General features: G+C 38.2%; 1 protein-coding gene across 2 annotated transcripts in view; it reads left to right on the top strand.

The window, feature by feature from the left end:
• The window catches only part of MAP2K1 (mitogen-activated protein kinase kinase 1), a 101,956-nt gene that overhangs the window by 82,900 nt on the left and 4,773 nt on the right, over positions 1–14,283 (top strand). For both annotated transcript variants that reach the window (XR_012486955.1, XM_074294747.1), the window contains exon 8: positions 1,167–1,231. Coding sequence is in view for 1 of the 2 variants with exons in the window: in XM_074294747.1 (XP_074150848.1) it covers positions 1,167–1,231 (65 nt within the window). In the remaining variant the exon portion in view is untranslated. The remainder of the gene's footprint in view (positions 1–1,166; positions 1,232–14,283) is intronic.

The raw sequence follows: 14,283 nt of genomic DNA, 5'->3' as shown, positions 1-14,283 counted from the left end.
CCCAGGAAGATCTGGCTGTTCAGAATTAGGGAAACTCTAACTGGCTTTGGGCTCATGGAGGCAGCTTGGCAAACCACTGCAAAGATAGTGGTTGAGAGGTAAAGGGAAATGTTATATTCTTATCACATCAAGTTAGTCAGTAGTGACAGTAGTGACGCAGGATCATAGAGTTGGAAGGCACCTGGAAGGACTCCGTTCCAATCTCTTTCTTTATGAGCAAGTGAGGTAGTGACAAAGCAGTCAGGCCTCCAGAGAACACTTAGCAGTTGTGCCATCTTTGATAAGCCATTTAATTTCTTTGAGCCTCAATGAGGATAATAATACTTGCTGTAAGTGCTTCATAGAGATGCTGTATGATGATGAAACAGAAACTACTGAGGTACCTTTTCCAAGGTCATCGCAATAAAAGCAGCAGAGGTACTCCATGTCTAGGCCTTCCCCTCACTCCCCCAAAGCATTTTCCAAGACCAGCAGAACCAGACTGGGCTGGGAGGATACAGTTTCCAAAGGTCAGGTAAGGCAGCAATTCAAGATTATGGAATAGGGAACTGGGAGAATCTGCATAAAGCACTCTTTATCATAGCCCAGAGTATTTTTCATAGATCACAAATGAACCTGATGTTATTAAGGAAGATTTGTCCCATTAGAAATGTCTCCACTAACTTTTTGTCAGGCCAGGAACAAATCCTAGGGCTGTACTCAAATCTCCCAGGCTGATGGCTTTGATAAAATCCCTGTCTTCACAAGGGCACTCCTTCATGAACCCCAGAGGAGACTATATGTGGGTAAGATGGCATGAAGAGTTCCCATTTGAGGTTAATTTCTTTGACCCTAAAAGTACAGGTGTTCATGAGCCCCCTACATCTGGTGAGAATGGTCTTGGATGAAAAGATAAGTCTGTTTGAGAACTAGGGAGGGCTTTTATCCCACCATGGCTTTAGGCCACTAAGAGTCTATTACATAGTCTCTTCCTTGCCATGTCCTCCCCCCACGCCCCCTCCAATTCTTGTTCTGAAGACATCATTTCCTTGAGACGAGTATGCTGCATTCTAGTTTTTACTTTTGCCTTTGTTATCAAGGGGGACATCACCTAGGGAAATTTATTACACAGTATAATAAAGTGACTTCTTCTGATAAACCCATTTTTCTTTCTTTAAAATTTGCAGCTTATGGAATGGATAGCCGACCACCAATGGCAATTTTTGAACTGCTGGATTACATAGTCAATGAGGTAAATATAGCATGATTTCCCAAATCATGGAATTGCAGCAAAGGAAAAAATTAAGTACTAGGGAAATAGTGAGCTGTTCATATGTTTGGAACAGGCCAAGGTTTTTTTATTCAGCAAAATTGATTTGGTTTATGAATAATGATTTTTGAATTAATTATACTCTTTGGTGATAATTCTAGAATTCTTTCCAAATAGGAAGCTTTAGAACATCTAATCAATAATATTAATGTCAGTAATAAACTACCATTCATCTGAAGTGAACTCAGAAATTCGCCAAAGTGATTCCAGGCCTTCTAGCAAAGCTAAGAATAAAGCACAGTTGTACTCAGCACTGTTGCACCAGCTTCCCAAGGAGGTTCTAAAAGGATAGATAGCTATTATGGAGGCCTACTACATCAATAAGAGCTTAATACAGAAGTTCTGACTATCCTGGATGAAAGGGAGTTTGAACCTAGAATCCCTGGTTAGTGATTTTTCTTGCTTTTGGCCATTCTTTCCCTCCTTGGACAGAAGAGACAGTTCATGATGATTGCTCTTTCTATCTTTCTGAGTTGGGTTTCACTCCCCAACCTCAATTTGGATTTATTCCCCTGCTTTTAGTCTTTCCTTTCTTTTTCCTGGCTAATGCTCTTATTGTGTTGACATTATGGGCTGAACTTTGTTTTTATTCAGTTGTTTGGGTCATGTCTAACTTTTTGTGACCCCTTTTTGGATTTTCTTTGCAAAGATACTGCAGTGTTTTTTCATTTCTTTCTCAACTCATTTTATAGGTGAGGAAAGTGAGACAAATGACTTGCCTAGATTCACACAACTATGAAGTATCTAAGGCTGGATTTAAACTTGAGTCTTCCCAACTGCAAACCTGGCACCCTATCCATTGTGCCACTTAGTTGCTCCTCAAGGGAACAAGGGACTTTCTTTGGTGAGGATGCCAATTAGATGATATCCCATTCCATTGCCAGACTTCATGGAGCTAGAACTAATGTTTGTCCAGTGGGGGAGATGCTGTAGATACACATTAAAGTACATTTACTTTGTGATTCTGTCTTAATAATTCTAAGTCTATGGTGGTAGTGAACTGATTTGTCACCATGACAACACTGATACATCCCAAATTCCTGTCACTTTTGGTTTATTTAACCATAAATATTGGCACCAGGTAGGTATGGGGGGAGAGGGGAAGTGACTGAGAAGTAGAGGGACAAACCACTAATTTTCTATTTTTAATTTAATCACATCATCTTCCAGACCTTAGCTATTGGTTAGATCTGGGGCATCTTACTCCCAAATGTCTAGAGGATTGATTCCACATTGAGGTTCAAGAAATGAAATCATGAGCTGTCCTAATGTCCCAATTAACCTTAATTGGTTAATAAGCAATGAGTGAGAAGTGAGAGAATGATTATAATCAGAGTTGAACCTATTCTAATGAGGAGCTAAGAGAGTGATTTTGATCATGTTATTTACTTTCAATCGCCCCCAGCCTTTGGCAATTTAATGAAAGAATTTACCTCCACCCAGACCTGAGTAGAGCATTGTAGGCTTCGCCACCTAGGAGAGGTCTCAAACATTGTTAAGAAAGTTAAAACAATCTTATTATTAGTTATGTCTTTCAAAGAAAAATCCTGATCTTAATTCAAGAATTTTTTGTTATTATGATAAAGAAATGGTCACTTGTCTCAGAAAAACAGCTTTTTATTTGTGTTCTAGAGTAATGCCTCTTTAGCTTATTTCCTCTACTTTCCCACTGCCTGGCCAGTGGGGAGGATGGCTCTTTCTAAGGATTCCCTTGAAACACTGACCTTTATCAAGGAAGATACTTATCATCATTGGACTATTCTGAGATTGGACATTTGCATCAGTTTTTGTAGAAATATTTTTCACCAATAAGAATAAAAAAAGAAACCAGTTTTCTATTTTACTTTGCTTCAAATTCGCTGTATAGTCTCCTCGTTAGCTCACTGAGCATTTTGTCATTAAATGTTTTACGGTAAATATATTATGTTTGCTGAGCATGTTTAACATTTCACATCCTTGGGGGGCAGAGCCAAGATGGCGGAGAAGATACACGCCACTGTGTAAGCACCTTTCTTCCCTCACAACCAACTAGATTTAATCAGCCTCAGAAATAGTGTTGGACTGATAGAATCCACAAGGACTGGAAGCATGACTTACCAGCTGAAGAGAATCTGGAGTTTCAGCAGGAAAGGTCAGCTCCCAGGGGAGGAAGAAGAGAGGCCAGCGCAGACGGTGGGGTAGTGGCACACTGCGCCAGTCGCTCTGGGGAGGGCTCTGGGATCAGAGAATCCACCGAGATAAAAGAATCTGGCACAGGCTGTTAGCTCTTCTCTGCTTATGAAACAACAGTTCAGAAGAGAAATTTAAGCCACTTTAAAATTTAAAACTAGATTGGATCTTCCCGGATCCTGGGGGTGACTCAGCAGATCTCGGCACTGGGGGTGTGGCCGACATAGGCAATCCAGGCTCTCACCTCTGAGTAGTTAAGAGATTGAAGAGTGGGCGGGGCAGTAACACATAGTGCCTGGCTCGGCTGGCTGGAGGCTGTGGAACGGAAGTCCCAGAGAAGCGGAACCTTTGAACTAGGGACCGCGGTTTCTGGCAGACACTTCCAGTTTGAGCGCAGGGGCTTTTCACGTCACCTGCTGCAGACATCCACGCCCCACCGGGACGCATAGGCTAGGCTTTGAGTCGCCTTTACTGTTCAGTCTCAACCTCAGGGAAGCCGCTAAAACACAGCGCCCTCAGGGCACAGCAGTGCTGGTCACCTCTGAGGCACTTCCAGGGAGGGGGTGGGGAACTCTCTCCCAGAGCTCTCTCTTAGCTCAGGCGCAGGGGCCGCTGCATCCATCCGGTCTGGGAGGAAGCTGGTAAAGAAATAAATAAATAATTTCCTACCCCAGGGACAGACCCCAAAAGATTTTTTTAAGTATGAGCAAGAAGCCCAAAAAAACCATAGATTCCTTCTACACAGAGAGAGCGGGTATCCAACCCCGAGGAAGTTAACAGCAGAGAGTCAGCAGATAACAACCTAAAGGGGAATGATTCCTGCCCCCCATCACATAACTCTCTCCTTGAAGAGACTATTAAAAAGTTAAGAGAGTTTGAAGAAAAGTGGGGAAAGGAAAGAGAAGCTATGATAGAGAATAACAACGTTCTGAAATTGGAGTTGGAAAAAATAAAGAATTCACAGGAGATGCAGGGAAACAAAATTAGTGAATTAGAAAAGGTAAAAAAATCACAGGAAAATAGGATTTCTGAATTGGAGAAGATAAAAAAGTCTCAAGAAAATAGGATTTCTGAATTGGAGAAGATAAAAAAGTCCCAAGAAAATAGGATTTCTGAATTGGAAAAAGAAAATAATTCTCAAAAAAAAAAAAATTAGGGAAATGGAAAAAAATTCAATAGAGCAAAATAATTCATTTAAAAATGAAATTGGGCATTTACAAAAAGAACTAAAAACTGTGAAAGAAGAAAATAACTCCTTAAAAGTCAGGATGGAACAAATAGAAATGAATGATTCACAGAGAACCCAAGAATCAGTCAAACAAAACAAAAAAATGAGAAGTTGGAGAACAACGTCAAATACTTACTGGGAAAATCTATAGACCTGGAAAATAGATCTAGGAGAGATAATCTGCGGATCATTGGACTTCCCGAAAACTATGACCAAAAAAAGAGCCTAGATTCTATTTTACAGGAAATTATCAAAGAGAACTGTCCAAAGATAATAGAAACAGAGGGGAAAGTAGATGTTGAAAGAATTCATCGAACTCCTTCTGAAATAGACCCTAAAAAAAGAACACCACGGAATATTGTGGCTAAGCTGCAGAATTACCACACAAAGGAGAAAATCCTGCAAGCAGCTAGAAAAAAACAATTTAAATACCAAGGTGCCACAATAAGGGTCACACAAGATCTGGCTGCCTCCACGTTAAAAGATAGAAGGGCCTGGAACCTGATATTCCGAAAGGCAAAAGATCAAGGATTGCAACCAAGAATAAACTACCCAGCTAAGTTTAGCAACTTTTTCCATGGAAGAAGATGGTCATTCAATGAAATAGAGGAATTCCATATGTTTCTAAAAAAAAAAAACAAAAAAAAAAAAAAACAAAAAAAAACAGACTTAAACAAAAAATTTGATCTACATCCACAAGACTGAAGAGAAACAGAAAAAGGTACAGAACCCTTGAGAACTGTAACTCTGTTGTGGGTATATAAAAAGTACTCATGGATAATTTGATTTTACTGATATAAAAGAAAAAAAAAAAGGAGGGGGTGTAGTAAAGGGAAGGGGGTAGTATCAGAAAAAGGGGAGGGTGTGATAAAAAGAGGGAAACTACATCCCAGGAAGAGGCATAGAAAATACACCATATCTGAGGGAATTTAGAGAGAGGGAGAATCATTGTGTAAATCTTACTCTCATCAGAAGAGGCTCAAAGAGTAAATAATTGTCATATTTGTTTTTCAGAGAATTCTCTCTCACCTCATTAAAAGGGGGGAGAGGGAAAAGGAAAAGGAGAATAAGGGAAGGGACGTGGAGGAAGGGGGGAGGGATACTAAAAAAAAAAAGGGAGGGCTGTGCGTCACAAGGGGGGTCTATAAATTAAATATTGGGGAAGGGGTTCGGGGGGGTCAAGGGAAAAAGCATAATCTGGGGATAATATGATGGCAGGAAATACAGAATTAGTAATTTTAACTGTAAATGTAAATGGGATGAACGCTCCCATCAAACGGAGACGGATAGCAGACTGGATCAAAAATCAGAACCCTACAATATGTTGTTTACAGGAAACACACTTAAAGCAGGGAGATACATATAGAGTAAAGGTAAAAAGTTGGAGCAGAATCTATTATGCTTCAGGTAAAGCCAAAAAAGCAGGGGTAGCTATCCTTATCTCAGATCAAGCAAAAGCAGAAGTTGATCTAATTAAAAAAGATAAGGAAGGAAACTATATCCTGCTGAAAGGTAGCATAAATAATGAAGCCATATCGATACTAAACATAGATGCACCAAGTGATATAGCATCTAACTTTCTAAAGGAAAAGTTGAGAGTTGCAAGAAGAAATGGACAGTAAAACTATAATAGTGGGAGATCTCAACCTTGCACTCTCAGATTTAGACAAATCAAACCACAAAACAAACAAGAAAGAAATTTAAAAAGTAAATAGAACATTAGAAAAACTAGGTATGATAAGACCTTTGGAGAAAACTGAATGGCAATAGAAAGGAATATACTTTCTTCTCAGCAGTTCATGGATCCTATACAAAAATTGACCATATATTAGGACATAAAGATCTCAAAATTAAATGTAGGAAGGCAGAAATAATAAATGCCTTCTTCTCAGACCACAATGCAATAAAAGCTACATTCAGTAAAAAGTTAGGGATAAATAGACCAAAAAGTAATTGGAAACTGAATAATCTCATCTTAAAGAATGACTGGGTAAAAGAGCAAATTATAGAAACAATTAATAATTTCACCCAAGATAATGACAATGATGAGACATACCAAAATCTGTGGGATGCAGCTAAAGCAGTAATAAGGGGAAATTTTATATCTTTAGAGGCTTATTTGAAGAAAATTGAGAAAGAGAAGATTAACGAATTGGGCTTGCAACTTAAAAGGCTAGAAAAAGACCAAATTAAAAACCCCCAACCAAAAATTAAACTTGAAATACAAAAATTAAAAGGAGAAATCAATAATATTGAAAGTAAAAAAAAAAAAAAACTATTGAATTAATAAATAAAACCAAGAGTTGGTTTTATGAAAAAGCCAATAAAATAGATAAACCTTTGGTAAATCTGATCAGAAAAAGGAAAGAGGAAACTCAAATTGTTAGTCTTACAAATGAAAAGGGGGATCTTTCCACCAATGAAGAGGAAATTAGAGAAATAATGAGTTACTTTGCCCAACTTTATGCCAATATATTTGATAACTTAAGTGAAATGGATGACTTCCTCCAAAAATATAGGCTTCCTAGCTTAACAGAGAAGGAAATAAATTGCTTTAATAGTCCCATTTCAGAAAAAGAAATAGAACAAGCTATTAATCAACTCCCCAGGAAAAAATCCCCTGGACCAGATGGATTTACATGTGAATTCTACCAAACATTTAAAGAACTATTAGCCCCAATGCTATATAAACTATTTGAAAAAATAGGGAATGAAGGAGTCCTACCAAATTCCTTCTATGACACAGACATGGTACTGATACCTAAACCAGGTCAATGGAAAACTGAGAGAAAATTATAGACCAATTTCCTTAATGAATATTGATGCTAAAATCTTAAATAAGATATTAGCAAAAAGACTTCAGAAAATCATCCCCAGGATAATACACTATGATCAAGTAGGATTCATACCAGGAATGCAGGGCTGGTTTAATATTAGGAAAACTATTAGTATAATTGACCATATTAATAATCAAATTAATAAAAACCATATGATCATCTCAATAGATGCAGAAAAAGCATTTGACAAAATCCAACATCCATTCCTACTAAAAACTCTTGAGAGTATAGGAATAAATGGATTATTCCTTAGAATAATCAGGAGCATATATTTAAGACCTTCAGTAAGCATAATATGCAATAGAAATAAACTGGAACCTTTCCCAGTAAGATCAGGAGTGAAACAAGGTTGCCCACTATCACCATTACTATTCAATATAGTACTAGAAACGCTAGCCTTGGCAATAAGAGCCGAGAAAGAGATTCAAGGAATTAGAGTAGGAAATGAGTAAATCAAACTATCACTCTTTGCAGATGACATGATGGTATACTTAGAGAACCCCAAAGACTCTGCTAAAAAGCTATTAGAAATAATTCAGAATTTTAGCAAAGTGGCAGGATACAAAATAAATCCACATAAATCCTCAGCATTCTTATATATCACCAACAAAATGCAACAGCAAGAGATACAAAGAGAAATTCCATTCCAAACAAATGTTGAGAGTATAAAGTATTTGGGAATCCATCTACCATAGAATAGTCAGGAATTATATGAGAAAAATTACAAAACACTTGCCACAAAAATAAAGTCAGATTTAAATAATTGGAAAGACATTCAGTGCTCTTGGATAGGTCGAGCGAATATAATAAAGATGACAATACTCCCCAAACTAATCTATTTATTTAGTGCTATACCAATCAGACTCCCAAGAAACTATTTTAATGCCCTAGAAAAAATAACAACAAAATTCATATGGAAGAATAAAAGGTCGAGAATTGCAAGGGAACTAATGAAAAAAAAAAGTCAGAGGAAGATGGTCTAAGTGTACCTGATCTAAAGCTATATTATATAGCAGCAGTCACCAAAACCATTTGGTACTGGCTAAGAAATAGAACGGTAGATCAGTGGAACAGATTAGATACAAAGGACAAAAAAGGGTACATCTATGGCAATCTAATCTTTGACAAACCCAAAGATACCAACATTAGGGACAAAAATTCATTATTTGGAAGAAACTGTTGGGAAAACTGGAAATTAGTATGGCAGAAATTAGATATGGACCCACACTTAACACCATATACCAAGATAAGATCAAAATGGGTCCATGATTTAGGCATAAAGAATGAGATCATAAATAGATTAGAGGAACAGAGAATAGTCTACCTCTCAGACCTGTGATATGTCTTAGGATATGAAGTATATCCTAAGACACTCACAGTACAAAAGCTTTCTTTAAGAACAGAGAAGTTGAACACCTTAAATGACTTTCAAAAATTAATAGGAGATATCCAATGGATGCGTCCAGTGTTAGGCTTAACTACCAATCAACTACAACCTCTCTATGACATTTTGAAGGGAGACAGTGCTTTAAATTCACCACGCCAGCTTACAAAAGAAGCACAAAAGGCTTTGAGAGAAGTTGAACTGGCTTTATCCAATGTGGTTGAAAGAGTCACTCAAAAACCCTTGGAAATATCAGTTTTTGCTACAAAAGAGGCACCCACAGCAGTCCTTCATCAAGGAGACAGAGTGATTGAGTGGGTGAACCTCCCAGCACAACCAGAACAAAGCCTTACACCTTACCCAGTGCTTGTGGCTAGGATTTTATTAAAGGCTATTAAGAGAGTAACACAATTATCTGGGATAAGTCCTGAAAAAGCATACACATTCTATACTAACGCACAGATTAATGTATGCTGTGAGAACATCCCAGAATGGCAAATTTTATTGGCCACCGCTCCAAATTTTGCACATGGATCTCCATTAAAGATTACCCGGCTACTACATAATTGGCGATGGATTTTTGAAGAAAAGGTTTCTAAGGTTCCTCTTAAAGGACCAACAATCTTTACAGATGCCTCCAAAGAAAATATTTGTGCCATATACTCTCATGATTTAACCATAAAGAGAGTAATCAGGACTCCTTTTCAATCCACTCAACAGAATGAATTATTTGCTATCATGCTAGCTCTCACTTATTACCCAGGAGACGTAAATATAATTACTGATTCAGCCTATTCAGTAGGTGTAGTACAAAGAATTGCCACAGCCCAAATAAAATTTGCAGCCTCCAATATTTATCAGCTCTTTAAGGAACTTCAAGAGCAAGTGAGAAAACATCCAGGCAAGATTTATATCTTGCATGTCCACTCACATAGTGGACTTCCAGGTCCCATTTTTGATGGAAATTCAAAGGCAGATAGCCTTCTAACCATGTTAGCCAGTAGTCCTTTATTTCAGGAAGCACAAGAATCTCATTCTAAATATCATCAGGCTGCTCGAGCTTTACGTTTACAATTTGGAATCACAAGAGAGGAAGCTAGGAGCATAGTAAAAAGCTGTACAGCTTGTCTTCCTTTCCATGCTCCTACACTCCCTCCAGGGAAGAATCCTCGTGGTTTGAGACCCAATGAAATCTGGCAAATGGATGTGACCCATTATAAATCTTTTGGTCGTCTATCTTTTATTCATGTCGTGGTAGACACCTTTTCAGGATTCACATTTGCAATGCCAGCAGCAAAAGAGACAGCCCGAGTGGTCACTGAATTCCTTATACAAGCTTTTGCAATTATGGGTGTGCCACAAGCAATAAAAACAGACAATGGACCTGCATATACGTCCAAACATTTTACACACTTTTGTGCACAGTATAAGATTTTACATACCACGGGCATACCCTTTAATCCTCAAGGGCAGGCAATAGTAGAGAGAAGAAACAGAGATATTAAGACACTCCTCCAAAAACAAAAGAAAGGGGGAGCCACAGGTAGCCCTAGGGAACTTCTAAATTTAGTTCTCTATACCATTAATTTTCTAATTTTTGACAAAGATGCGCTGGCTCCAGCAGACAGGTTTTATAACCCACCAGAAGGGCAGTGTCCAGTGAGAGCATCTCCACTGTCCTTAGATAATCGCCAGGTGATGTGGAGAGATCCAGAAAGTGGTGAATGGAAGGGACCAGATAGGTTAACTGCCTGGGGGAGAGGGTTTGCTTGTATTTCTTCAGCAGGAGAAGGAATCAGATGGGTGCCAACAAGTCATATTCGCCTTGTCCGTCAGAGAGAGACAGAAAAAGAGAAAGACCTCAAAATAAAGGAGAAGATCTAAGAAACATCTGACACTGAAAGAGCATGGATAATAAGAAGACTGTTAAAGAACTTAAAAACCAGCAGGAATCATTGGACTTCCTCACACAAGATGAGAATAATGGACAATAGACTTATGGACATTTATAAATTTTCAATTTATGATTATGATTATGTTATATACTTCTAGCATGTGTTATGTTACTATGTTACTATGTGCTTATGTAATTTATGTAATTATCTGTAATACTTCCCATATTGATGGATTTATGTTTCAAGGTCATGACTGTCCTATGTTCTAAATCAAAAGAAAGGGGGAGATGTTGGGATTACTAGGTGAGAACTGAGGTTGTCTGGATGGTGACAAGGTGAGAATTCAGGTTGTCTGGACAATTACAAGGTGAGAACTCAGGTTGACTTGATAGAGGGGGCAAGCTCATTGGCTGGGGTGGTTCTTCCCAGAAGCCCTTGCATTATCCCACGCCCATTCTCTGGGAGAATAAAAGAGAGGACTCTCAGAGAAAGAAGAAGACTCTCTGCATTACATCAGGCCTGACGGGGCTCTCTGCAGGAAGGGAAGTCACTAATAAGGACAAGAGTTAACAGCAACTGCCTGGAGACAACGGTTCACTACAGGAAGAAGAATCTGTCTGAGAGATTTGAGTAGACACAGCAGATCTCTTCCCAGAGAGCGATCCGGCAGCTTCTAGAGACGACAGCACGCTACAGAGGAGGAAGGAATTTATGACCAGAGGAGAATTAGAGATCATTATTGATCACAAAATAGAAGATTTTGATTACATCAAACTAAAAAGTTTCTGTACAAACAATACTAATGCAAACAAGATTAGAAGGGAAGTAACAAATTGGGAAAATATTTTTAAAAGGAAAGGTTCTGACAAAGGTCTCATTTCCAAAATATATAGAAAACTGACCCTGATTTATAGGAAACCAAACCATTCTCCAATTGATAAATGGTCAAGGGATATGAACAGACAATTCTCAGATGATGAAATTGAAACTATTTCCACTCATGTGAAAGAGTGTTCCAAATCACTACTGATCAGAGAAATGCAAATTAAGACAACTCTGAGATACCACTTCCCACCTGTCAGATTGGCTAAGATGACAGGAACAAATAATAATGAATGTTGGAGAGGATGTCGGAAAACTGGGACACTGATACATTGTTGGTGGAGTTGTGAAAGAATCTAGCCATTCTGGAGAGCAATTTGGAACTATGCCCAAAAAGTTTTCAAACTGTGCATACCCTTTGACCCAGCATTGCTGTTATTGGGATTATATCCCAAAGAAATACTAAAGAGTGGAAAGGGACCTGTATGTGCCAAAATGTTTGTGGCAGCTCTTTTTGTTGTAGCTAGAAACTGGAAGTTGAATGTATGTCCATCAATTGGAGAATGGTTGGGTAAATTGTGGTATATGAAGGTTATGGAATATTATTGCTCTGTAAGAAATGACCAGCAGGAGGAATACAGAGAGGCTTGGAGAGACTTAAATCAACTGATGCTGAGTGAAATGAATAGAACCAGAAGATCACTATACACTTCAACAACAATACTGTATGAGGATGTATTCTGATGGAAGTAGAAATCTTCAACATAAAGAACATTAAACTCACTTCCAGTTGATCAATGATGGACAGAAATAACTATACCCAGAGAAGGAACACTGGGAAGCGAATGTAAATTGTTAGCACTACTGTCTATCTACCCAGGTTACTTATACCTTTGGAAGCTAATAATTAATGTGCAACAAGAAAATGGTATTTACACACATATATTGTATCTAGGTTATATTATAACACATGTAAAATGTATGGGATTACCTGCCATCGGGGGGAGGGAGTGGAGGGAGGGAGGGGATAATTTGGAAAAATGAATTAAAAAAAAAATAATAGGGATAAATTTTATACAGCAAAATAAATAAATTAATTAATTAAAAAAAAAAAAAAACAAAAAAAACCATTTCACATCCTTGTTCTCCTGGCAAAAGTGCTACCAAGCAATCAAATGATCGAAAATTAAGTATTAAAGAAGGAAAAAAAAAGATGAACACTGAGTGTGGTTAACCCTTAACTTGAATAATGTAATGCTTACTATGAATTGTCTGTCTAGCAATCATTTAAATAATTTAGTGTCTATTGTGATTCCTTTTCCTTTCTGCTCCCAGTCCTAAGGAGCCTATGGCAGAGATGAAAGAAAGAGGATCACGTAGTAGAAAAAATGTCAAGTAGGGAGATCTCAAGTTCCAGACTTGCCTAGATCTGTTTTCTAATCATAAGACTATGAATGAGTTGATCTCTCTGGGACTTAATTTTTCTTCTCATTCAAGCAATAAGCATTTATTGTTCAGTTGTTTCAGTTGAGTCCAACTCTTTGTGACCCCATTTGAGGCTTTCTTGGCAAAGATCCTAGAGTGGTTGGTCATTTCCTTCTACAGCTCATTTTACAGATGAGGAAACTGAGGCAGATGGGGATATGTGACATGCCTATGTTCACACAGCTAGGAAGTGTCTGAGGTCAGATTTGAATTCCTGAAGATGAGTCTGTTTGCCTCTAGTCTCAGTGTTATAGCCACTTCATCAACTAGCTGCCCTCTTTCTTTAAATTACTCTCCTTCTTTTCTAGCCTTGGCCATAGTTGCTGCTGCTTAATCTCCCATCTCCTTTTTCTGCCTTCTTCCTCTCTCTGGCATGAAACCAGTCCTGATTATGTCTCATTGTTGTTGTTCTTATTTTCCTTAGATTATTATATTTTATTTCCTTAGTAAAACCAGTAAAAGTAAGCTCAAGATAGGTAGAGACTGTTACGTTCCTATCTTTTCATGTCCAGCCTCTCAGTGTCTTGCCCTTGTGTGAGTATTTCCTAATAGTAACATTTATTAAGCACCAGCTTGTGCCAGGACTGTGCTAAATCTGGGGATACAGACAAGGAGAATGACAATCTCCCCCTTCCTGTTGCTTACCTTCTCTTGGGGAAGGCTGTACACCAAAAGATGGAAGGGTTGAAAAGGGCAGGGGACTTTGGGAGGGGGTCCTGGCTCCTTTCTCCAGCCCTCCTGTCTAGAATAGAGACCATTCAAGGGGGCTAAGGAGCTATTAAGTGTTAGAATTGAATCAGTCTCTGATATGAGCTTATCCTGGGAGAGGTGTGATTTTCCTGCCATTAAAACAAAGCAAGCAGAGCAGCTGATGGCAAGTGAATTTATTAATAAATAAATGCTTGTTGAAATGAGTGAGTTGAATTTATTTTAATTTCTCCCAAGACTTCATTTTTACCCTAAATGCTTTTTGCAGTGTAGGTGAACTCACGCCTCTAATAGACTTTAGTATTCTTCTTTGCATTAAGTGGGCTTGTACTAGAAGCTGTTGTGATCCTTGGCTGCCGTGCTTCTCCATGTTGAAGTTTAACTCAGTTAATGGTTAATAATTTGAGATTGTTCTTTTTCAACTCCATTGTTAGAATGACTATTTT

The sequence above is a fragment of the Sminthopsis crassicaudata genome, chromosome 2, assembly GCF_048593235.1.
Source record: "Sminthopsis crassicaudata isolate SCR6 chromosome 2, ASM4859323v1, whole genome shotgun sequence".
Classification (NCBI taxonomy): Eukaryota; Metazoa; Chordata; class Mammalia; order Dasyuromorphia; family Dasyuridae; genus Sminthopsis; species Sminthopsis crassicaudata.
Note: the sequence above shows the minus strand (reverse complement) of the source record. Positions and strands in the feature narration are given on the sequence as shown.